This window comes from Canis lupus, chromosome 16 (assembly GCF_048164855.1).
Source record: "Canis lupus baileyi chromosome 16, mCanLup2.hap1, whole genome shotgun sequence".
Classification (NCBI taxonomy): Eukaryota; Metazoa; Chordata; class Mammalia; order Carnivora; family Canidae; genus Canis; species Canis lupus.
In genome coordinates this window covers 1,626,174-1,650,723 of record NC_132853.1, presented here as the reverse complement: position 1 = coordinate 1,650,723, position 24,550 = coordinate 1,626,174, and the positions used below count along the sequence as shown (strand labels likewise).

The following is a 24,550-nucleotide window of genomic DNA, read 5'->3' as shown; positions in this document are numbered from 1 at the left end:
GGCTGGTCCACAGAGCAAGGCTGCAGGTCACCGACGGTGTGGAGAGTGCCCGGACTCCAGGGAACAAGTTCAAGGGAACAGCAGGAACAGCTGGGAACAGCCCCCTCAGATCTCCCACCAGCACCTCTGCTGGATGCCTGTGTTGGGAGAGCTGGACCGGCACCGGCACCGAGAGAGACGGGCTAAACACACCCAGCAGCCCCTGATCTGGTCAGGACCCCTCCTCTGGCCGCCCTCGAGAAGGACAGGTGCCAGATCCCTTAGAAGCAAGAGAGGAAGACAACATAGGGCTCCCAAAAAAAGTGGCACCGCTTTTATTTCTTGGGGTTCCATGTGTCTTAGAGGAGTCTGTAAGAACACAGGTTTGCCAAATCCCTGATTTAATAAAAATAACCAAGGCACCAGCTGTGGCTAAGTTGCTGGTACCAGATGTTTCCTCCCCCACTTTCCCAGGAGTCATGATGGAGAAATGGGAGAAAGGTGCCACTTCCTACAGGATGAGGCCTCAGCAAGTCCCGTACCCAGTGTTCAGGGCACTTCCTATCCCAGCCTCAGCTGAACCCCTCAGTCTCAGCCACACTCAGGCTGCCTTACCCCACCCCCCGTCACCACTTGGCTCTACCTCAGATTTGCCACCTGGACCTCTGGAAGCTGGCTGAGACCCCGAGGGCAGCTAGGTAAAGTCAGCCGCCAATCTAGAAGTGAACAGGGGTCTCCTGGCCTTGGCACAGGGGGTGGTGGCCTGGGAAGCAGGAAGGACAGACGGGCATGTCTCCAGGTCAAGGATGAAGGGGCTTCCTGAAGCTGGGAGGAGGCTGGGCACTCGGTGGTGGTAGTGGGGACTGCCCTTCTGGGGTCAACGGGATGGCATTTTCAGGGAAGGGGCTGGGAGCAAAGCCAGTTCCTCCTCTGCATCTGTGTCTGTGTCCGTGTCTGCAGGACCAGCCCTGGCACAAGGAGGTGACGCCTACATTTGCTGAAACCAGCGAACAACTCTGAGGGCTTCCTGCGAGTCCTGAATCCCACCTCCCTCACCCCCTGCCACGTAGGCAGCCACTGAGAGAGGCCACTGGTCTGTGGGTGGAGGAGTGGCCTCCTCGGGCAGCTGGGATGGGAGCACTGGTCCTGGAGGACCAGAGGGGGTTGGGGGCCAGGGCCGGAAAGTCTGCTCCCTTATCCTGGGCCTCCTGGCCACAGGAAAGGCCCCTCCCCCACGTGCCTCGCTCCCAGCTGACAGCTCTTCCTGAAAACCAACAGGGTGACCCACAGAGCCCAGCGGCACACAGTGTCCATCTGGGGCGCTTTCCCGTCGTCATCGCAGACCCTCACCACAGCCCCGTGACGGAGGCAGAGGCTGCTCTCCCCAGAGAAACCCCGCGGCAGGGCGTGACATCTCAGGCAGCTGGCCCTCTGCTCCTGCGCTTCCGGCCCCTGGCACAGGCAGAGACATCTCCCTGAAGAAGCATCTGTCCTGGGAACCAGGGGTCACTAGCTGACGACACCCCACCCCCACCCCCAGTTTCCAGCAGCCTCCAGGGTTAGGAGGACGCCGGGGCTGAGGCCTGGGTCACTGGGGCCTTGGCCTGGCCTGGCCTCCTGGGGAGCACACGCTGCCCCTGCCCCGGGGCTGGGAAAGCCCATCCCCAGAGCCCAGTGGCCCCTCCAGGGTATCGCCCGCACCCACCACACCATCATGTGCAGGCACAGCAGACACGGACACGCCCACCGGCCCCATCCAGAATGCTCCACTGCTATCTGCAGGCCCGCAGCCCCCAGGTCCACGCTCACACGCACTGTGTGCCCCTCCCCTGCACAGTGGGTCCCCCGGTGAAGTCCACGGCCTGTCCAGGCCCCTATCTGCTTCCCTGAGTGCCCCCCTTCTCCTGTCCACAGTGGGGCAGAGGTGGGGGCTGCCAGCAGACGGCCTGGGCCCTGCTGCTGCAGGAAGAGGCTGGCCTCAGAAGCAGCCTCTTTGGTCCTCAGGTGGAGATCAGCTGGGACCTCACAGGTGCTGGGGCAACGGCCAGGCAGGCTTAGATGAGTCTCTCCTCCGGCGGCACCTTGAGGACACTGTCCATTTCCAGCCGGGCCCCAGCCACCTCCTGCTGGCTCGGGCTATAGGTGCCCTCTGACTGACGGCGCTTCCTGGCTGCCAGTATCCCTGAGAGGAGGCCCAAGAGGAGAAGCAAGAGGCAGGCGCAGGCCGCGGGCACCACAACCTCCAAGAGCGGGAACGGGAGAGGCAGTGGCAGGCCTTTCTGCAAGAGATGTGCTGATGAGGGGCAGGCGGGACGCGGGGGGGTCACATAAACCTCACCGCGGTCTGGTGGAGGGGCTGGGGGTGCTCCTTCCCTCCCACAAGGACAGGAATCTGCTTTATTTCGATCACTGCTAAGTTCCAAGTCCCCAGGGCAGCACCCGCCTGGTCGCACTCAGCAAGCAGTAGAGGTGAAAACAGAGGCTTTGCCCAGATGCCCCAGACACGTGACTAGCAAGCCCAGACTGGCAGGCTCCTCCTCCTGCCCCCAGGGCCCATGCCCGCCCCCACTCCCACCTTCCTCAGCCCTGAGTTCCAGCTGCAGGCCCTTCCTTTCCTGGCCAGAGTGGGCCCTGCCCCCCAGCCTCCCCCCCTCCAGTAAACTCATCCAATCTAAGGCAACAGGGACTCCCTCCCTTCCCCATCCAAAAAGGGTGGTCTGGTTTTTTAGTGTCTGTGGAGACCATGCTTAACCCGCGGTGGCAGGGCTTGTCAGGCAGCAGCAGGAAAGGCTCCCCAGCCAGGAGGCCTGGGTGGGGCAGGAGTGGAGGCTGGCCCGCCTAGCTGACCTAGCTGATGGTGAGCTCAGAACCCACCAGGGGCTGTCCAGCTAGGCAGACAGACGAGGCTTTGGGGAGCCCAGGAAATCTCTCCATCTCCCATTATAGAACCAGGATGCCCCCCAAGAAAGACTACGGGCCTGGATCTGTGAAACCCCCAAATCTTAGATTTGCCCCCAAATTTTGCCCCCAAATTCTTAGATTCCAGAGCCCAAGGGTCTCAGACTCACGGGCCCTCCCTCTGTCCCAGGAAGCCTCTCAGCCTGCTGTGACCTGGGTCCCAAATCTCAGTACCCAGCCCTAAATGGGCAAAGGTACCCAGGGCTGTCGAGAAAAGTTCATACCAGCCCGGAATGGGTCCTCACCAGCTTCCACCCCAGGTGCTTCTGGGAGAGCTGTAAAGCCATTTCCTCCCTTGGCCCTGCCAGGAGGGTAGGTGGGGGAGCCAGAGGCTATAAAGTTCAACTTGAAAGGAAACATTCTCCAGAAGCAGAGGGGATTTGCCGGTTTATGACCCACGATGCCAGAAGCCTACAGAGATCAAGGCTCCTCTGTGGCCTTTCCTGCCTATGTCTCTCCCACCAGCACCCACCGTGGGCTCACCGCCCACTGGGCCTGTGGCGCCTATTCTGCCCCCCACCCCGGTGGGAAGGGGGGTCAGGGGAGCTACCTGCCTGGCCCCCATCTATTGGGCTCCTCCTCAGTGGGGCCTCCTTGAGGTCAGGGGCTGCCTTGGGCAGCCAAGCCAGCTCTGGCTCAGAACCCTGGGCTTGCCAAACCTTCCTACTCCAGAATCCTAGCACACGAACTGCTGGAGATTACAGGCTCTCATATCCACCAACCTAAATCCTAGAATCCCAAGATCCTGTTGGTCCTGAATCCCAGTCCCAGACAGCACTTGCCAGAGCCAGAGCCCAACTAGTTCACTGCTAGTCCCTAGAGGAATGCTGGGCCCTCCCAAGCTCTCCAAGTCTCCTTCCCTACAACAGGGCTGGTCCAGAAACAGCGCCACAAGAGCCTACCCACTCCCCTCCACCCCAAATCATCTCACTACAACCCAAAAGAAGACTTCCCAACTCCCTCCTCACTCACCACCACCTCACAGAACTGGCCCGAAAACCTTGCACTGCAGATGCACTCAAAGAGCCCACCAGCAGCCCGGCAGGTGCCTCCATTCAAGCAGGGGTTGGCCTCACAGGGGGTCTGGCACCTGGGAAGCAAAGAAGGTGAGGCTCGGAGTGCTGCTCCCTCCTGGATCGCCTCTTGTTCCCCCGCCTGCCAAATAGGCAGGTGTCCACCCACTGTCCCCATGGGCTGTCCCCGCCTACCAGGTGCCTGAAGCCAACTGTGCCCCAGCATTCATGAGTCAGAATGCCCCGCCGGGTCAGAAGCACGGGGAGGGGGTGCGTGGAGGAGAGGCCGCTGCCCTCTCTCTGAGGTGGCCCAGAATGTGCATGCTCACAGTCCCGGTGCAGGAGGGCTGAGGAGGAGGCCCCCCAAACCACCACGAGGCAACTACTTCCTCAAGTGATGGCGTGACAGAGGGTGACCTCGGAAGCCCCAGGAGGAAAGAGCTCATGTGCCAGAGGTGGACTGCCTGGCACTGTGGTCACAGTGAGGGTTGAGAAAGGGTGAAGCATCCACACCCCACCTTGCCTGCCCTGATGGGAGGGGGTTCAGGGGCCCATCCCGCCAGCTCCCGGGCCCCTGGCCTCCAGGCCCACCTCTGGCCAGCAAAGCCCTCCTGGCAGCTGCAGTTGGCACCCTGGGGCCCATCACAGGGGCCACTAATGAGGCAGGTGACGTTCAGGCTGCATTCCTCTGGCAGGACAGGCCGCCTGGGGAGAAAGCACAGAGGCTGCGGTGGGGGCAGCGCGCTAGGGACAACAAGGTGCACGACCTCCGGACGCTGGATGGGAACCTCTCCCCAGGCTGGGAGCCCTTGGAGAGGCCGATGAATGCCAGGACGGTCCTTGGAATGAAAGCATTTTCCTAAACATAAAACCTGGGGCCTGACATTCCTCCGGGAGGAGGGGGACAGGGAGGCCAGGCCTCTCGGCCAGATGACTCCCCGGAGCGAGGCGGCTCCGAAGGCCGCGGGGAGTCAACACCAGGCTGCAGAGGAGGCACCGAGGCCTCCGGCGGCTGGCTCTGCCCGTGGGCAGTGGGCGGCCGGGCGGGAGAGCCTCCGGGTCCCCTTCCGAATCTGGCTCTGGGTTCCCCCGCCCCGGACAAGGCAGAGTCCTTTATCTCAAGTTCAAACTTAGGTGCGTCTTACGTGGCGACTCTAGGAGGCCGCCGCCGCCCTTCTCGGGCCACAGGGCGGGCACCGAGGCTCCGGGAAGGGAAGCGGCCGCCCCGGGGCTTGGGCCCGCCCCCGCATCCCCCCCCCCCCCGCACACCCCGCATCCCCCCGCATCCCCGCACCCCCCGCATCCCCCGCATCCCCGCATCCCCCGCATCCCCGCACCCCCGCATCCCCCGCATCCCTGCACCCCTCGCATCCCCGCATCCCCGCATCCCCCGCATCCCCGCACCCCCGCATCCCCCGCATCCCCGCATCCCCCGCATCCCCCGCATCCCCGCCTCCCCGCATCCCCGCATCCCCGCACCCCCGCATCCCCGCCTCCCCGCATCCCCGCCGGGGCCCGCCAGTCCGCACCTGCAGCCTGGGCCCGCGGAGCCGGAGCCGGAGCCGGAGCCGGAGCCGGAGGCGGGCGAGCAGCGGCACTCGAAGCGGCCGTCGGGGCGCGCGTGGCAGCGGCCGCGGGCACAGGGCGCGGGGCGGCAGGGGTCGGCGCGGGCCTCGCAGCGCGGGCCCCCCCAGCCGGGGCCGCAGTCGCAGGCGAAGCTGTCGAAGAGGTCTCGGCAGCGGCCGCCGTGCAGGCAGGGCGAGGGGGCGCACACGCGCGCGCCGCGGCAGCCGAGGCGGGGGGCGGGCAGCCCGGGCCAGGCCGAGAAGTGCTCGCGGGAGCCGCGCGCCGCGCCGGGCCGGGGCCGCGCCAGGGGCAGGGGGAGGCCGCCGAGCGCCACGCGGCCCAGGCAGCCGGTGAAGTTCTCGGCCAGCAGCACCGGGGCGGCGCGGGGGCCGCGCAGGAAGCCCAGGTCCCCGGCCAGGCCGCGCAGCGCCACGGGCGTCGGGGCGCCGTCCAGCCAGAGCAGCCAGCGCGACGCGGCGGCCCCGGGGCGCTCCATGGCCAGGCGCACGCGGTGCCAGGCGCCGTCGGCCACGCGCGGCCCCCCCGCGGGCAGCACCGCCCCGGCCGCGCCCCCGCCCCCGGCCGCGCCCCCGCCGCTGCGCACACCCGCCGCCAGCGAGCCGTTGCGCAGCCCCAGCCACACGGCCCCGTGGGCGCCCGCGGTGGCGCGCAGCAGCCCGGCCTCGGGGTCGCGCGTGCGGAAGGCCAGCGACAGGCCGCCGAGCCCCGGCCCCGACGGCGCGTTGTGCCCGCTGAAGGCGGCGGCCGGGCCCTCGCGGAACGTGGCCTCGGCCACACCTGCAGGGAGGGGGAGCTGGGCCGGAGCCTGCGCGCGACACCCCCTGCCCGCCCGTCCTGGCGGGGACACCCATCCCGCACCCGCACCCGGTCCCGAGCCCGCGTGGCTCCCCCCCCCCCTCCGGGAACCGGCGTCTGGCTGAGCTGGGGAAGCTGACCTGACCCGCTGGCGCCCACCCTGCGCCCCAGCTCACAGACCAGGCAGCGCTAATGCCTCTGCCCCCTCCCTCTTCAGCCCAGCGCTCAGTCTCATCACTGAGGCTCACTACTCACTGCAGCCTTTTTTTTTTTTTTTAATGCACACCATGTCCCTCTCCTGCCTGCCTAAGATGGTCCCACAGCTCCCCACTGACAGCTCTGAGCTGCACTCTGGCCTAGCCTTCAAGGCCCCTCCTGGCAACATACCCACCACCCCAACACCTGTAACTATGTTTCAGCTGTTCTTACAAAACCCAGGGCCTTTGCACATGCTGTTGCTCTTCCCTAAAATGTCCTCCTCCTTGTCTAGAGTCTTACTTGCCCTTGGAAGCCTGGTGAATGTTGTCTCCCTCCAGAAAACCCATCCCTCTGGATGCAATGGCCTAAGCACCCTGGGGGCCTAACCATACTGGGGGCTGTTAGCATCCCGGTCCACTGCCCATGAGGCCTCAGGGTAAGGGTGGGCTCTACCCCAGCCTGGGTGTCCAGAACCCAACATGTGGGCTGCCCAGAGCATGTACTCACAGACAAAGCCATCAGGGACCTCTTCACAGGTGGCAGGTGGGAGGCAGGGCTGGCCAGGACACCACAGGGGCTGGGCACACGTGGGCCCCGTGAAGTTGACAGGGCAGGTGCAGTGGAAATCATTCCAGGTGACGAGACAAGTTCCACCATTGAGACACGGGTCAGGCTGTAGAAAAAGCAGGGCAGGGGTAGGCTCAGGCCTGGCACTAGCATCATCCCACCATTACCATCCCTGCAGTGGCTCTGCGTTTTGAGCACCAACTGCAGACACATTCATGTGTCACAAACATATAGAGAGGAAGTCACTATTGTGCCTATTCTAGAGATAAAGAAACTGAGGCTCAGAGAGAAGAAGCTACTTGCCTGGCTCATCGAGGCAGTAAACAGAGGAGCCAGACTTCGCACTCAGCCCATTCCAATCCCAAGGCTGGTGCTTTGTCCATGGACCCAGGGAAGTCCCTGTCCCCCATGCAGCTCCCACAGAAAGGCTCAGGCAGCCCTCTGCCTGGGTCAGGGTACCCGTCTCACACCAGGACTGGGGAGGGAGACATGGGGACAGCCAGAGGCCAGGAGCAGCAGGGCCAGGGAGATTAGTGTGAATCCTGCTCTGCCACTCTCTAGCAGTGGAACTTGGGCAGAATGCTTCCCCTTCTGCCATTTTCATCACCAGAAGGACACGCTAACCCCCAGTGATGCAGGGTAGACTCTGAGAAAGGGACCCGCCCCCATGCCCCGGGGAACTCACACTGCAGGTGTCCTCGGAGACGCAGCCCATGGTGAGGTTCCAGGACTGCCCACTGCCCAGCTTGCTGGGCTGGCTTGAGTTCCCCAGCAGCGGCGGAAAGAACGGGAGGTGGAGGTCATTGAGTCTCAGGTCCTGGAGGCAGCCTCGGAAGGGCCCACCCCAGGGCTGGGCGTCAGCAGGGAGGGGCCTCCCACCCACATGCACCTGCTGCCCCAAGCCCTGCAGCTGCTCAGGCCCGAAGCTGAGCGTCACCAGGCGGCGGAGCCCATCATCCCAGCGCTCAGGGAGCACCAGGGTAGGACTGCCCAGCACCTCGGCCTGGATCTGGCCCCTGCTCAGGAATACTGTTAGCCCAGCTACCGAGTCGTTGGCAAGCTGGAGTAGAAGGCCAGCAGGTTCCCGGGTCCGGAGGAGAAAGGACACGGTGAGGTTGGGGCCTGGCAGCTGGTGGAGCAAGAAGGAGGCAGCGCTCAGGGTGCCCCGCAAGCCAAAGGTGGCAGCGGGAACCTCTGCAGGGAGAGAGGGCATGAGGTATGAGGCCCGTGGGCCACGGGAAGGCACACCCTCTGTCCCGGGGGGCCCACCTGGCTTGTTCCTCACCATCAGCACAGGTGGGACCACTATAGGGCCGGGGGCATTTGCAATGGAAGCGAGTCCACATGTCCACGCAGGCCCCTCCGTGGGCACAGGGTGGAGGCTGACACTGCTCACGGTGCTCACAGCCCAGGAGGACGTTCTTGCCGAGATCCTCAGGCAACAGGAGGGACCCGTCCACGTGCACGTCCTGGAGGCAGCCTTCGAAGGCTGTGCCACCCAGCTGGGCGGAGCAGAAGCTGGCAGGTATCGGGGCTTCGGAGGCCATGGGAGCCGGGGTCACAGGCCCTGAAGCCACACAGAGCTGGGCAGGGCAGTCCTTGTGCCAGAGCCGCAGCTCCAGGACCCCTGGGCGCAGCGAAGCCTCCACCTGGTGCCAGTGGCCATCATTCAGAGCCACGTCCGGGAGCCTCAAGGTAAGCACGGTGGTGTTGCTGTGGCTCCAGAGTGTGGCCCGAAGTGTGCCCCCCGTCAGCGCCAGCTCCAAGCTGTCCTGGCTGTCCGTGCGAGTGGCCAGGGCCCCAGCAGGTAGTGTGGTGCGAAACCTCAGTGCCAGACCCAAGGGGCCGCCAGCTGGCAACGAGGCCTGCACGGGGCTCCCAGCCACCACAGAGAAGGTGGTGTTCTGGCCACAAAAGGCTCCGTGGGTCCCCGGCGGGCAGTGGCAGGCATAACCGTGGACCCCAGCCTTGAGGGTGGGGATGCAGGTGGCACCCGGTGGGCAAGTGTGGCCCTGGCAGCCAGTGAGCTGCACGGAACAGTCACGCCCACCCCAGGCGTCCGGGCACCGGCAGATGTAGCCCGCCACGGTGTCCTCACAGGTCCCCCCATGGAGGCAGGGCTCCGACAGGCATTCGTCCACATCTTCCTGACATGCCAGGCCTTCAGGAGAGACCAGGCCAAGGCTCAGCACTCAAGGCAAGAACCACAGTCTTACCGCAGTGCTCACATGCCTTTTGGGACTAGGATCTCAGCACCTAGCAACCGAACAAATTCCCAGCCCCCAAAGGATTTCTCGTGGTTCCCTGAAGTCCCAGGAGGCTGGAATCTGAGATACCCCTTCCTCCACCATGTCTGGTGGGTCTCTGTGCCCCGTGGGTTCAATCCTCTAAACACTCCCTGGTCTTTCCTCTTCTCCCACCCTACCTCTCTGCCTCACCAGCTTTCAGGCCCACAGGCTAGTGTCCTCTCCTTTGCCTGCCTTCAGTCCCCTCTACCATCCATCTCTACAAGTAGCCAGAGGTCTATTTCTAAAGCATCTCCGGGCCAGATTCCCCGGTGCCTCACCCTGGCACTCAACATCCATCCTGGGCTGGGCCCTCCCAGGTCCTCAAGCTTCTTTTCTTTTCTTTTTTTTTTTTTAAGATTTTATTTATTAATGAGAGACACAGAGACAGAGAGAGAGAGAGAGGCAGGGACACAGGCAGAGGGAGAAGCAGGCTCCATGCAGGGAGCCCGATGTGGGACTCGATCCGGGGTCTCCAGGATCAGGCCCTGGGCTGAAGGTGGTGCTAAACTGCTGAGCCACCCGGGCTGCCCAGGTCCTCAAGTTTCAACCCTGCTCCCTACAAACCTTGAACTCCCTGTTCCTCCAAGCATTTCCTGGAAGACATTTCTGGAGTTTTGCTCGTACTGTTTCCTCTGCTTGGAATGCCTTCTCCTCACTTAGTCTGCCTTTCAAACTCCTACTCATCCTACAAAGCCCCAATTCAAAGGGCCAGTCCCTTAGAAAGCTTTTTCTCTGATTCCCACTCCCAAGCTCTTGTGTCACTCCCAACTCCCTGCCCACTTCCAGACACAGCTCCCTACAAAGTATGTGTTTACTCAGCTGGGATCTCCTCGGGGGGCCTGAATGTGTCCTTGGTGCCCAACAAAGGGCCTAGCATGGCTTTTGTGGCTAGAGTGCCAGAATAGAGAAGGGAGTGGGGGTGGATGTATGCACCTAGGCTCCATCCCCCAGTCCCTCTGCCCTAGCACCCCATGTTGACTATGGGGGGGGCCACCTCACCCTCCCCTCCAGGAGCTCCCATACCAGGATGGCCCCAGCTTGGGTCAAGGGGCCACACACAGCCCAACCCCAGCTCAGCCAGAGCCTCCACAAAACAACCAAGGCCAGCCCTTACCACTATACCCAGCTGGAGGAACCCTGGCCCCAGTCAGCCCACAAACACCATATCCTCCTTCTGGGGGCAGCCAGCCGCACCTTATCTTGCCCAAGGCCCCAGCCCTGCATACCTGCCAGGAGCCACAGGCCCCTCAGGAAAGTCCACAGAGCCCGTGGCCCCATTGCACTTCCCCACGGACGGCCAAGGATGGCAAGTGGGTGCTGGGCCAGAGGAGCAGAGCTCCCGTCTGACTAGCCGCCTCCTTCAGAACTGGCTCAGGAATGCCAGGCACCAGCCTCCCCCAGGCCAACACGACCTGAAGGGAGGATGGGGGTGGACAGCAGCCAGGAGCCTAGTGCTACAGCCGGGGTTCCTCTCCCGGCCCTGACCTCAGTTCTGACCTCCCTGTCACCCATGAGCTGAGCTCAGCCTGGGGAGGAGCTGGGCTCTGGCTGACACTGGTGAACCTCAGGAACTGACAGGCCCCTCTCAGTCCTGCATTACTTCATCTGTAAGAACCCTACATTGAGGAGGTGGATGAGGAGGGAAGGAAATGCACAGAAACACTCTCGGACGTAGTGTGTGCCCTAGTGGGCCCACTGTGCACCAGACACCTGCTCCCGGGCAGGACTCAGGGATTCTCAGCCTGGGGGCGGGGGCGGGGGGCAGTGTGCAGAAAATGGGCTATCAGGGTGGCCAGGGGGACACTGAGCCCAGCATCTTTGGGCGATCACCACCTCCTTCCCCTGGGCAGGGGAGGCAGTGCCCAGGAAACCTGCCAGAGAGAAAAGGCCGTGTGCTCAAGCAGGAATGCGGGTGGTGCGGGGGAAGTATCACAAGCATTCCAGAGGGGGCAGGGACACTCGGAGTATGTGAGGAGTGGAACCACGCTTCAGCAGCTTCCGTGGAACGATATCTGCGTGTCTATGCATCTGTTGTACCCCAGGCAGGGAGAGGCTTTCTACAGTCCAACTCCTGCCCAGTGCCCCCCAGAGGTCCTCACCTCTCTCTGTGATGCCCCCTTGACCTCTTTCATCCTCTCCCTGCAGGGCCCTTGGTTCTCCTTGCTCGTCACGCCACACGTTCTCCTGGGCAGCCCTGGCCACCCATGGCCCTGGTTGCCAGGATTGTACTCCTGAACCCCAGCCTCTGGCTCTTCCCGGGCCCTAGACCTTGGACCACCAGCCCCCACCCTGGCTCCTCCCTGTGGGTGCTCTGCAGACACTCAGACCGAGTATGGACGAGGCTCCACCCAATGTCACCCAAGGCAGAAGCAGCTGGCATCCCTGACACCTCCCACTCATGCCTGGGCTAACCCCAGGGGCTGCAGAACATCCCTCCTAATTCGCTCTCAACCCAGTGAGTTCCCTCCGCTTTCACCTCCATAACCCGGGTCCCCCACTCAGCCCCGCTTAGTTGTCACCAGGACCACCGCACCCACCTCCTTCTCGATCTCCTTGTCCCCATCAGTCCAGCCTCCACGCATGGGCCGGAGGAACCTTCCCACCCCAGGCCCACCACCTTTGCCCTTGCCCTGCCCCAGTGTCCATCCCACCCCAGGCACCTGTGTAGCCATCTGGACAGTGGCACTGGAAGCCATTGGGCAGGTCCTGGCAGCGGCCTTTGTTGAGGCATGGCCGTGAGGCGCACTCGTCCACATCCACGCCACATTCGTCCCCTGCAAGAGGGCCAGCTGGGTTCCCATCTGCGCCCTCAGAACCAGACTGGAGCTGCAAGGGCCCATTTTAGAGCTATGGAGACTGAGGCCCAGTGCCAAGCGCTGACTCCGGCAGGTGGCACATATGTGGCAGGGCCGGGCCTCGGGCGGAACCTTGGCACCCCTCCCTGGGCACCCAGACTGGCGGAGCCGCTCCCCTGGGAGAACTCACCCTCAAAGCCCGGCGGGCAGCGGCACAGGAAGCCGGCAGCGCTGCGGAAGCTGAAGGCGCCGGGAAAGGTGGCCTGGAGGCCTCCGTACAGGGCCGGGTCCGAGCGCTGCAGGCACTGCCCCCCGTGCTGACAGGGGCTCGACGCGCACTCGTCCTCGTCCACCTCGCACTGCAGCCCGCTGTAGCCTGGGGGCACACGCGTGGGTGGCAGGTCACAGGGGTCGCAGGGCGGGCCCCTCCACTGCTGCCAGGCCGCCCTGGGGCCAGGCTGAAACGCGGCTCAGGGGAGGATGCCGGAGGGTGGGAATGGCCACGGCAGCCTTCCCCGTGTCGTGTGACCCTTGTTACTGGCACCAGCGAGCATTCTGCAGGGGCAGGGGCAGGGGCCGCGGGGAGCGGGGAGCGGGGAGCAGGTGCTGCGACCGGCCCTATTTCGCAGATGCCCGCAGACGGGAAGGTCGGAGAAGCTGCAGTCACATGCGCGCACAGGTGAGCCCCGGCGCACACCTCCCACCTCCCGCGCACACGCACACGCACACGCACACGCACACTCACACTCACCTGGCCAGCAGAGGCAGCGGAAGCTCGCGAGACCGTCGAGGCAGGAGGCGTTGTTGGCGCAGGGCTGGGACGCGCACTCCAGCACCTCCTGCTCGCAGCGCGCCCCCTCGTAGCCCGTGTCCGCGCAGCTGCACCGGAACCTGGAGCAGGGCAGGGCAGGGCGCGGCCGGCTGAGCACCCCGGAGCCCCCCCTCCACCGGCCCCCTCCCCTCCCCTCCCCACGCCCGGCCGCGGCCCCGCTCACCCGTTGACCAGGTCGTGGCACTCGCCCCCGTGCGCGCAGGGCCGGCTCTGGCACTCGTCCAGGTCCAGCTGGCAGCTGGCGCCCCCGTAGCCCGGGGCGCACACACAGCGGTAGGAGCCCACGCCGTCCAGGCACGAGCCCCCGTGCAGGCAGGGCGACGAGGCACACTCGTCCACCTCCACCTCGCAGGTCACCCCTACACAGGCCGGAGACACAGACAGATGGACACCCAGACGGAGGCCCATCGAGGCCCGGGCCGGCGGCCTCCAAACCAGCTCCGGACGGTCACAAGGGGCGGAAACTTAAGATCCAGAGAGAAGCCATTGGTCCCCTCGTCCACAGCAGGTATTTCTTGAGCCGGGAAGGGCAATGGCGTGGACACAGGACAACCGACCCTGCCTCCCTGAGCTCACAGCAGCGTGGCTGGAGACCGGGATTAGGCCAGTATCACCCAGATGCCAACTGATTTTTAACGGTTACAAGCTCTGCAATGGGAGCATCCTGGATCCCCTGAAAGCAACACCCGGAGTTCTGGCCCGGGGAATTGGAGTCAGGGAAGGCTTCTTGTAAGGCGAGACTTTTGAGAGGGGAGTCGGCATCTCCTAGGTTGGGATGGGGCTGTGCCAGCACTTGGACTCCAGACGCGGGAACCGGCCCAGAGTAGCATGGGGGCAGGGGCGTGATGCTCTCAGAAAGGGGAACATGGAGAGTCAGGTTCAAAGGAGAGGGCAGAGGAGGTGAGGCAGGGGTGGGGGTTGTAGGGGCTTCGGGACCCCATTCTGGGCTTATCCTAAAAGTTGGAAGCAGCTGAGTCACAGGATTCTGTCTACACTGCCGGCTTTGAAAAAGATGTAGAGGGACTCCATGGGGGAAGGGGGGCACCCCGGCAAGAAATGCTGGAGTAACCAACTCCTCCTGGTTCCCCTGCACCGTGTTGCTTCCAAAACTACAACTCCTGGGAATCCCTGGGTGTCGCAGCAGTTTAGCGCCTGCCTTTGACCCAGGGCGCGATCCTGGAGACCCGGGATCGAATCCCACGTCGGGCTCCCAGTGCATGGAGCCTGCTTCTCCCTCTGCCTGTGTCTCTGCCTCTGTGTGTGTATGTGTGTGTGTGTGTGTGTGTGTGTGACTATCATAAATAAATAAAAATTAAAAAAAATAAAAATAAAAATAAAACTAGAACTCCTGAGTCTGGGAAGCCCCTCAGGCCTGGGCAAAACTGAGACAACCAGCAGCCCACAGGGGAGGAGATGTGTAGAGATGAAGGGAGACGGAGAATCTCGGGTTTGGGGATGTACTGCCTGAGTTCCCCCCAGGGGGCCACATGTCACAGTGGACTCCAGAGGCCCTGCCTCTGCGCCCTATGTGGGGTCGGTCCTGGGGGGCCGGGGACCCAACTGGCTCCAGCTGGAAACCTCCCCCCTTCCCAGCTCAGTGAGCACAAAAAACAGCCCCTCCTTCCTGTGACCCCTGGCTCCTCCCGCCCCAGTCCCACTCCCACCTTCTGTGCCAGGGAGAGCCAGGCCCTGGCCACCTGGAATCCCAACCTCCCTCGCCTGGCTCTGAATGGAAGGAGGAAAGAAATGAGTCACGGCAGACTCTGCCCCCACTCACATCCGCAACTCACCCAGAAAGTGTTACCCAAAGCGTCCAAGCACATCTGGCACGCGCACACCTGCCAGCAGTCACACACCTACGTTTCCCACAAATGCATTCAGGAGCCCAGACACCCGCAGATCACACAGAGGCCCTTTGCATGATCTCCCTCACCCGTACACAGCTAATACGCCAGACACCAGGGCTCTCGAATAGTGAGAAAGATACGTGGGACCTGTTTCCAGTCCGTTTCAAAGTGCCACGATCCATATCGTCACTGTAAGCTTCCTCCCCGGGAACCCAGCCCCCACAATGTGTACCCCTTGCTCGGAGATGACCCCAAACTGCCTTCTGCCCTCAGAGCAGAGTTGTCTGAATTCAGGGTTGAAACAACCAGGAGTGTCTATACTGCACGCTCCCCACTGCCCTGAACCTAGCCTCTCCCAGACCTGTGCCCAGCTGCCCCCGCTTCCTGGCTTCTAGACAAGGGCTCCAGGATGCTCCTGATTAAAGTGTGGATGGGACTGGGACAAGGCCATACTCTAGAGGAGACAATCAGCGTGTACTCATGCCAGTCCCTTTTCTGAGTCCTTGAATACCCTGTAGAGACATTATCTGCCCACTTGAGACAGCAGAGATCCTTGGGATACGTTCATGTTCCGGTTTGAACAAGACCACCAGTGTCTCTATGCTGGAGCTTTAGGGATCACCCAGAGGAGAAGAGCATCTACATGATAACCTGAACCATACCAAGAGTGTCCATACTTTAGAACCATCAGATGAGCCAGATGGTGTCTACACAACAGCCTGACACAGCTCTGGAGTGAGTTGATGCTAGAAATACCGTCTAGACTTGTCCTCATTAAAGCCGAACCAGGCATACCTGCACTCTGGTTCCCCCAGAGATGCCTGGGGGTGTTTCCACCCCCCAGTGCCAAACTGAACTGAAATAACCTTTGTCCAGTGTCTGTTAAATGTCAGGCACCAGGCACCCTCACATGTTCCTACTGTCATCCAGAGCTGCCAGGTTAGCTTGAGGAGCATCAATTCTGTAGCAAGCCCCAGAGCAGGAAGTCAAAGCTGAATGCATGATTTTATACCCTGAGCCACTGACAGGATGGACAATACGGACCTCCTCCTGGGAGGGGAAGTGATTACCCGCATAGCCAAGGGGACAGCGGCACTCGTAGCGATCAGCCAGGTTGTGGCAGGTGGCCCCGTGGTGGCAGGGCCGGGATGCACACTCGTCGATGTCCAGCTCACAGCGTGGGCCCTGGAAGCCTGGCACGCAGTAACAGCGAAAGCCACTGGGTTCTGGACCCTGGGGCACACACAGAGCACCGTGGTGGCATGGTTGGGTGGCACAGCCACGGGGCTCCGTGGGCTCACAGGTGTAGCTGCCGTTCTCCAGAGCCTGGCACTCAGCCCCTGGCATGCACGGGTCCGAGGCACAGACACCTGGGGTCTCCGAAGGCATTGTTCCTGCAAAGAGAGAAAACCGGCTGGGCAGGGTGGACCAGGATGACCCCCTCCCCACAGTCAGGCCCACCTCAGACCCCAGAGCCAGGCAGCCTGTATTCAGGACGGAGCGGGGACCAGGGGCTCCACAAGCCGTGTCCCCCCAGGCCATGCACAGCTACATCGGAACTGAGATGGGTTCAGGAGGGTCTCCGCGGCAGGGAAATGGGCCCCTGAGGCTTGCCCTCCCCTCCCCCTTCTGCCGCCTCCCTTTGCCCTCCCTCCCCTCACCACTCCCCCCACCATGCCCCAGCCAGATTAGGGGGTGGACACTGACCCTGGAGGCTTTGTGCTTTGCCTGAGGTCTCCAGGCAAGTTAGTACCAGGACAGCCTCCAAGCCTGTCGCCCAGGGAGGGGGCGTCTCCTCTGGGTCTCCCCTTCTGTGGCTCCATTTCCTCCCCAAGGGAGCTCCTCCCACTGTCCCCTCCACCTCTCCTGCCAGGGATCTGGCAGCTCCATCCCTGTGAAACCGGAGATGATAGACTTCAAAGGCAGGGACCCTGAGCTGGGCCCCCCTCCCTGTCCTTCCTTCATGCCCTATGCCCCACGCCTTGGGCCTAGAAACCTCTCTGTGAATCCCTGGCCCTCACCGTATCGCCCCCCCTTAGCAAATGCCTAAGCAGCTGGCCTGGCCAAGGTCACAGGGTACCTGGCTGCCTCCACCGCATTAGAGGGTCACCTGCTATTCTGGAAGCCAAGACACTGGGAGAGCCAGCCCCTACTCTCCTGAAAGCCTGTAGTCCTGGCCTTAAAGTAAAACTGCGCTGGGTTCAGATCCCAGCTCAATTACTAGCTCTGAGACTCTGAGCAAGTCATTTCTCCTACTGAACTTCTGTCTCCAGCCAGAAAGGGGATGAGAAGAGGGCAGGCCTCACAGCACGTGGGAGGATTCAAAGCCTCAGGCATTGCAGATGCCCACTTGTAGCAACTCAGGAACTCGGTGAGGGATGGGGGAGGGGAACCAGCCACGAGCAGGAGACACCCCCCACCTGGGGCTCTGGGAGGCATCCCTCCCTGGCCCAGGTTGTCATCCAGACACTAACCAGGCCCAGCACCTCCCTTCCCCCAGCTTAGTGAAGACCCCCCAGATAAGGCTCAGCAGCCTCTCAAACGTCATCCGCATTCCACAAGGCAGGGCTGTCCACGGGCCGACCCCCACCCATCCCAGCTGGGGCCCAGTAGGACCGGGGACAGGGATATAGAGACACAGATGGGGCACCAGGGGGAGAACCTGGCTGTCAGCCCCACCCCTGAGTACCCAGAGCACCTGACAACTCAGCATGAGCTCTCTCACTCCCCAACTGGGGCCTGGGGCCCACCCAGGGCTCAGCACGTTGCAAGGGGGCAGAGACTCTGAGCCACTTTCAGGCCAAGAGTACCCCGGAGGGCTCTAGTGTCCATGGCCCCTCCCTCTCTGACCACTGTCTGCTCCAACTCAGGGCATCCAGCCCCAGCCCCCTCTCCCAAGCCTGGTCATAGAGGTAAGGGCCAGGCGTCTGGGCCTCTCCGACGGGCTTCTGGGCAGCTAGTCTTTCTTTTTCCCACCACAGCCACTGTGGCTGATCAGTTTAGAGCCATGTACTTTAGGGCTAGATGGCCAGATGAGGGTGGGCAGATAGTCAGATGGAGGTGGGAAGGTGGCCTGATGGGGTGGGAGTGGACCGAGCTCCCTTGGGAAAGGACACAAACCTGGCTTCTGGGGTTTGAATAGTGCCACCTCGTGGGGTATTGTGAGGTGCCACTGGGATGACATGAGTGAAGCCCTGGCACCCAGTGAGCCTTCATGAAGGACTGTGGCTATTTTGATCACGGTCAAGACCGGGAGACAGTAACCAGAGCTCCGGGTCCAAGGGGCCCTGGCTGCCGGGTCCTGTACCAACAGGCCCTCATTTATTTATTTATTTTTAAAGAATTTATTTATTTATTCATGAGAGACAGAGAGAGAGAGAGGCAGAGACACAGGCAGAGGGAGAAGCGGGCTCCATGTAGGGAGCCTGACGTGGGACTCGATCCCGGGACTCTAGGATCACACCCTGGGCCAGAGGTAGGCCCTAAACTGCTGAGCCACCCAGGGATCCCCCTACAGGCCCTCATTTAATGCCAGCAAGGCACTGCTCCTCATCTGTGGGGCCTAAGGAGACCCTCCCAATCTGAGGCTTTGCCCCCAGTGCACAGCAGATGGACCAGGCTGGAGAGACGTGTGCAGGGGGAAGGGGCCAGGTGCTGCATCGCCAGGGGAGCAGGTGACCCTACATGACGGTGCCCCAGGAGACAGAGTCCACCCACAGGGGAGGAAGGAGCTCCTCGGGGTCAGAGGCAGGCAGAGAAGGAGGGAGCTGCCTATCCCACAAGGTGTGCGGTAGCTCCAAAAGCCTGCATGTGAGAGGCAACCGGCTTTCTTGTGTATTCCTGATTGATCTTCACGTTTCCCTCAGGAGATGGGTGATCCTGCTGTTTCCCTCAGGAGATGGGTGATCCTGCTCTTCTCGTTCTACAGCTGAGGGGAGTGGGGCTCAGCGATGACGTGACTTCACTGTCCCACAGCCTGTGAGGGGCTGTAATCCAAACTCAGGTGTCCCTACCCCAGAGCCTTCACTCTCAAGGTTCCAAAACCTCTGCCTTGCCTTAAGAATATTTCTGGGGCACCTGGGTGGCTCAGTCAGTTGAGCATCTGCCTTCAGCTCAGGTCATAATCCCAGGGTCCTAGGATGGAGCCCTTCATCTGGCTTCCTACTTAGCAGAGAGCCTGTTTCTCCCTCTCCCTCTGCCTCTCCCCAGCGCTCAATCTCTCTCTCTCAAATGTGTAAATAAGATCTTTTTTTAAAAGTACTTTAAAAAAAAGAATAGATTTCCGGGGTGCTTGGATGGCATAATCGGTTGAGCCTCCCATTCGTGGTTTCAGCTCAGGTCATAATCTCAGAGTTGTAAGATCGAGCCCATTGTCAGGCTCCAGGCAGAGGGAGTCTGCTAAGACTCTCCCCCTCCCTTCCCCTCTAAAATAAATAAATAAATCTTTTTTTTTTTTTTTAAGTTGTGGGGGGGGGGGGTGCTGGCGGGGCGCCTGGGTGGCCCAGTTGGTTAAGTGGCTGCCTTTGGCTCAGGTCATGATCCATGGTCCAGGGACCAAGCCCTGAGGGTCGAGAGTCTGGGCTCCCTGCTCCACGGGGAGTCTGCTTCACCCTCTTTCTCCTCATCCCCCTTGTGCACTCTCTCTTTTGCAAATAAATAAAATCTAAGAAAGAAAGAGAAAGATGGAAAGATGGAGAGAAAGAAAGAAAGAGAAAGAAAGAAGAAAGAAAGAAAGAAAGAAAGAAAGAAAGAAAGAAAGAAAGAAAGAAAGAAAGAAGAAAGAAAGAAAGAAAGAAAAAGAGAGAGAGAGAAAGAAAAGGAAAAGGAAAGAGAAAACCGGATCCCCGGCAGTCCACTGCAGCCCTAGGGATTTCCAGCCGCCAGGCCTGGTCCCGGAGGGCCTGCATCGCAGCCTGCTTCCAGGGGTGCTTTGCACTTTGAGGCCCGAGAGCTGCAGACCCCAGTAGCTGCAGACCCCAGTCCCGCAGGGGGTGAGGCCAGGAGGCCCCGCCAGCCCTGGGCTGAGAGGCCGAGAGGTGAGGCAGGGCCGGGCCACGGGGGGCGGGCCTTGGGCCCGGCTGGGGGCGTGGCCTGTTGCCAGGGCGACGAGGGGCCTTGCTTATCTTGACAAATCCCTCCTGACCTCTCAGGCTGCCTGGGACGACCCGGCGCGGGGAGGGATGACACAGGGCCCTCCCCTTCGACCTGCCACCCGGTCCCTGAGGAAGGCCCAGACCCCACTGCCGGGAAGGGAATTCTCTCCCCAGACAGAACGATGATCCTATTAGACTAGTAACCATGTCCTGAGGAGTACTACGTGCTCCAGGCTGCGCTCGCTCCGCGCCTTGCATCTCTCATTGCACATTTCGTTGGACTTAAATCAGGAAAGGTGAGTGCTGTTGAGAAGACTTCCGTGTTCTAACTCAGAGAGGTTATAAACTTGCCCCAGATCATCCCTCCAAAAACTAAGAAGCAAATGACCTCCAGACTTCTGAAAGGCCCATATCTCCCAAAGCATGTGAAATTCCCACTGCTCGAACTCTAAATGGCCACCTATGGATTGTCATTTTTAGCACATTCCAGCCCAGCCTCCCCAGCCCCAGCACTGGAAAAAAGTCTCTAAAGGTTGGCACAAGGGTGGAGGTTCCAGGATGGGCCTGGGCAGGAAGGTCAGTCTTCCCTCTTTAACCAGAACCAGTCTATCAGCAATCCCATTGTGCTTCAGGCCTCACCCAGTGCCTAGCAACTCCTGCTTTATGCACACTTATGACAGGCCTCATGCTATCTGCTAACAACCGATGGGAAGATGGGAAAAGTTTACCTAGGGCATGTTTGGAGAAGCTTCTTGTTGATACGGCAAGAAAGAGGATATTTCTAAGAAGCAGCCCAAGATCTTGTGAGATGTGGGCGCTTCTAACCTAGGGACAAACACTGTTCATCTAATATCACGAGGCCCCCGAGGACAGGACTGAATAACAACAGTATGGTGGAGTACAGACACTGCCTCAGAGCCACCAGGAAAGGTCTAGGTTACTCTAACAAGACGGGAAAGCGTGGAATACTCTTGCACAAAAATGTGTGCATCCCGAGGCTAAAGGGGGGTGAATATTTATAACTTTGGTAACAACAGTGGCAACGATGGCAGTCACAATTCACCTCGCACCCTACTCCTGGCACTGGCACATCCCAGTGTTCTCATGCCTTGGTCTCAGAGCCCAAAGCCAGAGACACTTCCCAGGGTGAGGGGAAGACCTGGTGAGGCTCTGGCCCCCCAAACAAACCACTTCTATTCGTGAGTGGTCTCCTGTCTAGAATGTCCTTGGAAACTGGGGCTTCCATGCCAAAACTAAGTTGGAGAAGCGCTGTGTTTTCTCATCAGATTCTTGTGACGATCCTGAGAGTTAGCTGGTTGGTCCCTGAAGGGGCAGAGGCACAGAGAACAGACATGGCTTTACCTAGGCTAGCACTGAAAACACTAGCTTGGCGACTCTGGGCAAGCGACTGACCCTCTCTGGGCCTTATTTCCTCCTCTGTAAACTGGGATTATTAGAGCCAACCTCACAGGGTAGGGGTGAGATTCACAGTCCATTATGTGGGGTGCCAGGCTGGCTCAGGGGTAGAGCATGCAACACTCGTTCTCAGGGCTGTCAGTTCAAGCCCCATGTACTTAAAAATAAATTTTTTTTAAAAAAAGTTATTTATTCATGAGGGACACAGAGAGAGGCAGAGACACAGGCAGAGGGAGAAGCAGGCTCCCCACAGGGAGCCTGATGCGGGACTCGATCCCAGGACCCCAGGATCACACCCTGAGCCGAAGGCAGATGCTCAACCACTGAGCCACCCAGGTGCCCCCAAAAGGAAAATCTTTAAGGGGAGCCTGGCTGGCTCAGTCGGTAGAGCATGCAACTCTTGATCTCAGGGTTGTAAATTCATGACCCATGTTGGGTGTAGAGATTACCGAAAAATGATAAATAAGTTTTAAAAATCTTTAGTAACAACAAAAACCAAAGTCCATCACGTTAGTCTGTTAGCACAGCATTTTCCAGGGGTTGGCTGGTGGTGTTATTTGCTCATCGACCAACAAACGTTTACTTGGAGCAAACGCTGTCTAGCCAACCATGTTGATGCTTGTTCACATGTGCATGGCTCCCGGCCCTTCCATGCCTCCTCTACCCCAAAACACCCCCCCTACCCCACCACCTCTGGTTGGAGGAGGGGCCAGACTTGGGGACTGGGCTGCTGCCCTTTGTCAGCCAGGCTCCCTGGGCGGCAGGCAGTCGGGCAGGATGTGAGAGCCTAACATGCCGCATTGTACTCCAAGATGCTTGGTCCTCTCCACAGCAACCAGCCAGGCTTTTGTGGCAGAGCAAGCCCAGGACAGAGGGGCTCAGCTCAGGGCCTGGCAGGCATGAGCAGCAGAGCCAGGGGCCCAGGGCTTCCAGAAACCCCATCCCCTCTGGGATGCAAATTACTTTTCAAGTGACACAGTCCCCAGCCTCTCCCCTCCTAGCACTCAGGCCTTTGGTGCTAGAATCCAGAAATGCTCATGCCCACGGTGCCCTCACCACAGCTTTTGAGGATCCTCATGGAGGGGGCTCCCCACACAGAAATCCTAGTGGGAGAGGCTGCCCCTGGGCACCCCAGCGGGGTTGTATGGGGGTGACCGTGGACAGCAGCAGCTACTTTTTCTGTGGTATCCATCTCCTTTGTGTTCCCTCTGCCTCAAGGTTCACATGAACGTACATTTGAGTGTGAATGCACATGTCGATATACACATACTGGTATGTGCAGGCACCCACCACGTACCTGTAGGGGGGTGTGTGTGTATGTGTGTGAATGCATGTGCTTGCGGACACCTGCTCATGTGGTGGGCTGCATGCCACACCAGTGTGCAGGTGTGTGTGTGTGTGCGTGCACATGTGTGATCTGTGTGTGCACATATGCATGTATTTGTGGCTTTCTGTGTACACTTTTGTCATTTTTGTGTGTATACATGAGGGTATGAGTTGCGTACATTGTAGGGCAGGGGGCACATACCAGATCCACAGACCAGATCCAGATCCTCATGCCCCAGATGTGCAGAGAGCAGAGAGCAGGCCCTCGGCTCCTCTCAGGAGCTCCAGCTTTGCCTCAGGAACCCAGCTCAGAAGCCCCCTTCCCTGCCAGAGCTTCAGTGTCCTCCACTACAAAATGGGGTTCTCAACCTCCCCAGAGCCCTCCAAGGAGGAGGAGACCAAGGCTTTGTGAGCCAAGCCCCATGAATGGGGAGGAGGGCCCCAGGTAGGGCCTAGGAGGCTTGACCTCCCACCCTGGGAGTCAGAGGGGTGGGTTCCCCCCAAACCTCCAGCATGCTGTGAAGTCCAGGCCACCAGCCCTGGTTGACTCCCTCCTCCAGCAGTGGAGGCGGGGTCAGGGGACTTCCCAGGCCTGGCCCTGTAGCTATAGTGACCAAGACAAAGCATCCCCCAGACCCCCCAGGAAGAAGTCCAGGCGGCGCACACACGTGAATCCTCTTGGACAAAAGCAAAACTGTTCAGGCGGATGGGGCCTGGCTTCGGGAAGCCTTTTTAGCTTGGTCTGGGAGTGTTGGGGAGGGGGTAGCAGTGGACACACATGCTCCCAAGTGCCTGGCCACCCCCAGGGGCCCCAGAGCACCCCCAGGCTCCCAGGGCGGGCAAGGTAACACCCAAGTGGAGAGGATACGGGCAGGTCCCTGGCTACCCTGGTCTCCTTCCCTCTCTCCAGCGCAATCCACTGGGCGGGGTGTGCTGCCCCCACCCCACATGAGCTAAGATACAGTCCAACCCACTTGACAACTTATATCCCACAACTTGGGCTAAGACACAGCCCGCCACACCCAGAAAGACTCAGACACAACTGGAGGCTCACCCGGGACAGCTCACAGCTCTCACATACCCACAGCCAGCACACGCTCACCACCTGCGGTGAGGCTCCCACTACCTGCAACTCCCCGCGCTCAGGCCTCAGCCTGGGACTTCCCAGCCCCAGCACCCCTCCCTCGATCCTTTCACAAAGGCCCCCAGGCCTCACAGCAGCCCCCGAGGCCCAGGGCACACTCCCCTCTGCCCGAGGTGGCCAGCAGCAGTGCACCCTTCTGCACCCATACCTGGGCCTGCGCCCAGCCCCGCAGTCAGGCCTGGCACCCACCTAGACAGCCCCAGGGCCCAGGGTATCCACCCAGGGAGACAGACCCTGCCCCGGTCCCCCATCCCCCCCTTTCCATTCCTGAGCCCCCGACTCACCACCCAGGAGGGTGAGGGCAGGAGCCAAGAGCAGCGGCAGCAGCAGGAGAGCGGCCAGGGGCCTGGACGCCGGGGCCCCAGGCCTGGCCAGCGCCATGGCAGTGCTCGCTGGGCTGTGGGAACAGGCGGCCCGCTGGCTCGCACCCCCCTCTCCCTCCAACCAGCACTAATGCCGTGGACAGAGGCCCGGCCCCGCCTCTCCCCCGCCTGCCTCCTCCCCCACCCAGGCCCTCCCAGGCTGCTCCACTGGGAACAGATCCTAGAGGAGGGGTCGGCCCGCCCCGTCGCCCCAAGTCCCAGGGCTCCACATGGGCCCAGGGGCCCCTGCAGCTCTGCCCCGCTCTGCGTGCTCCCCCCCCCTCTCCCCCTCAGACCCTGCCCTCACCCTCCTGGTGGGGGAGGAGATGCTGCCAGCTACTCCCAAGCCC

General features: G+C 61.1%; 1 protein-coding gene across 2 annotated transcripts; it reads right to left on the bottom strand.

Annotated features, from left to right (window-relative positions):
* Positions 1–291: 291 nt before the first annotated feature.
* On the bottom strand, positions 292–24,550 carry CRB2 (crumbs cell polarity complex component 2). Of its 2 annotated transcripts, XM_072777845.1 has the most exons (14): positions 24,508–24,550; positions 24,123–24,235; positions 15,930–16,253; positions 13,176–13,371; positions 12,932–13,071; positions 12,371–12,556; positions 12,046–12,159; positions 8,383–9,258; positions 7,783–8,291; positions 7,038–7,203; positions 5,480–6,314; positions 4,542–4,655; positions 3,910–4,027; positions 292–2,258 (listed from the first exon to the last, which is right to left on the bottom strand). In XM_072777845.1, the coding sequence occupies exons 2-14, from the start codon at positions 24,217–24,219 to the stop codon at positions 2,034–2,036; spliced, it is 3,900 nt and encodes a 1,299-aa protein (XP_072633946.1). In that variant the 5' UTR covers positions 24,220–24,235; positions 24,508–24,550; the 3' UTR covers positions 292–2,033. The 2 variants fall into 2 exon arrangements, with proteins under 2 accessions (XP_072633946.1, XP_072633945.1); XM_072777844.1 differs by lacking the exon at positions 24,508–24,550 and having other exon boundaries at positions 24,123–24,294.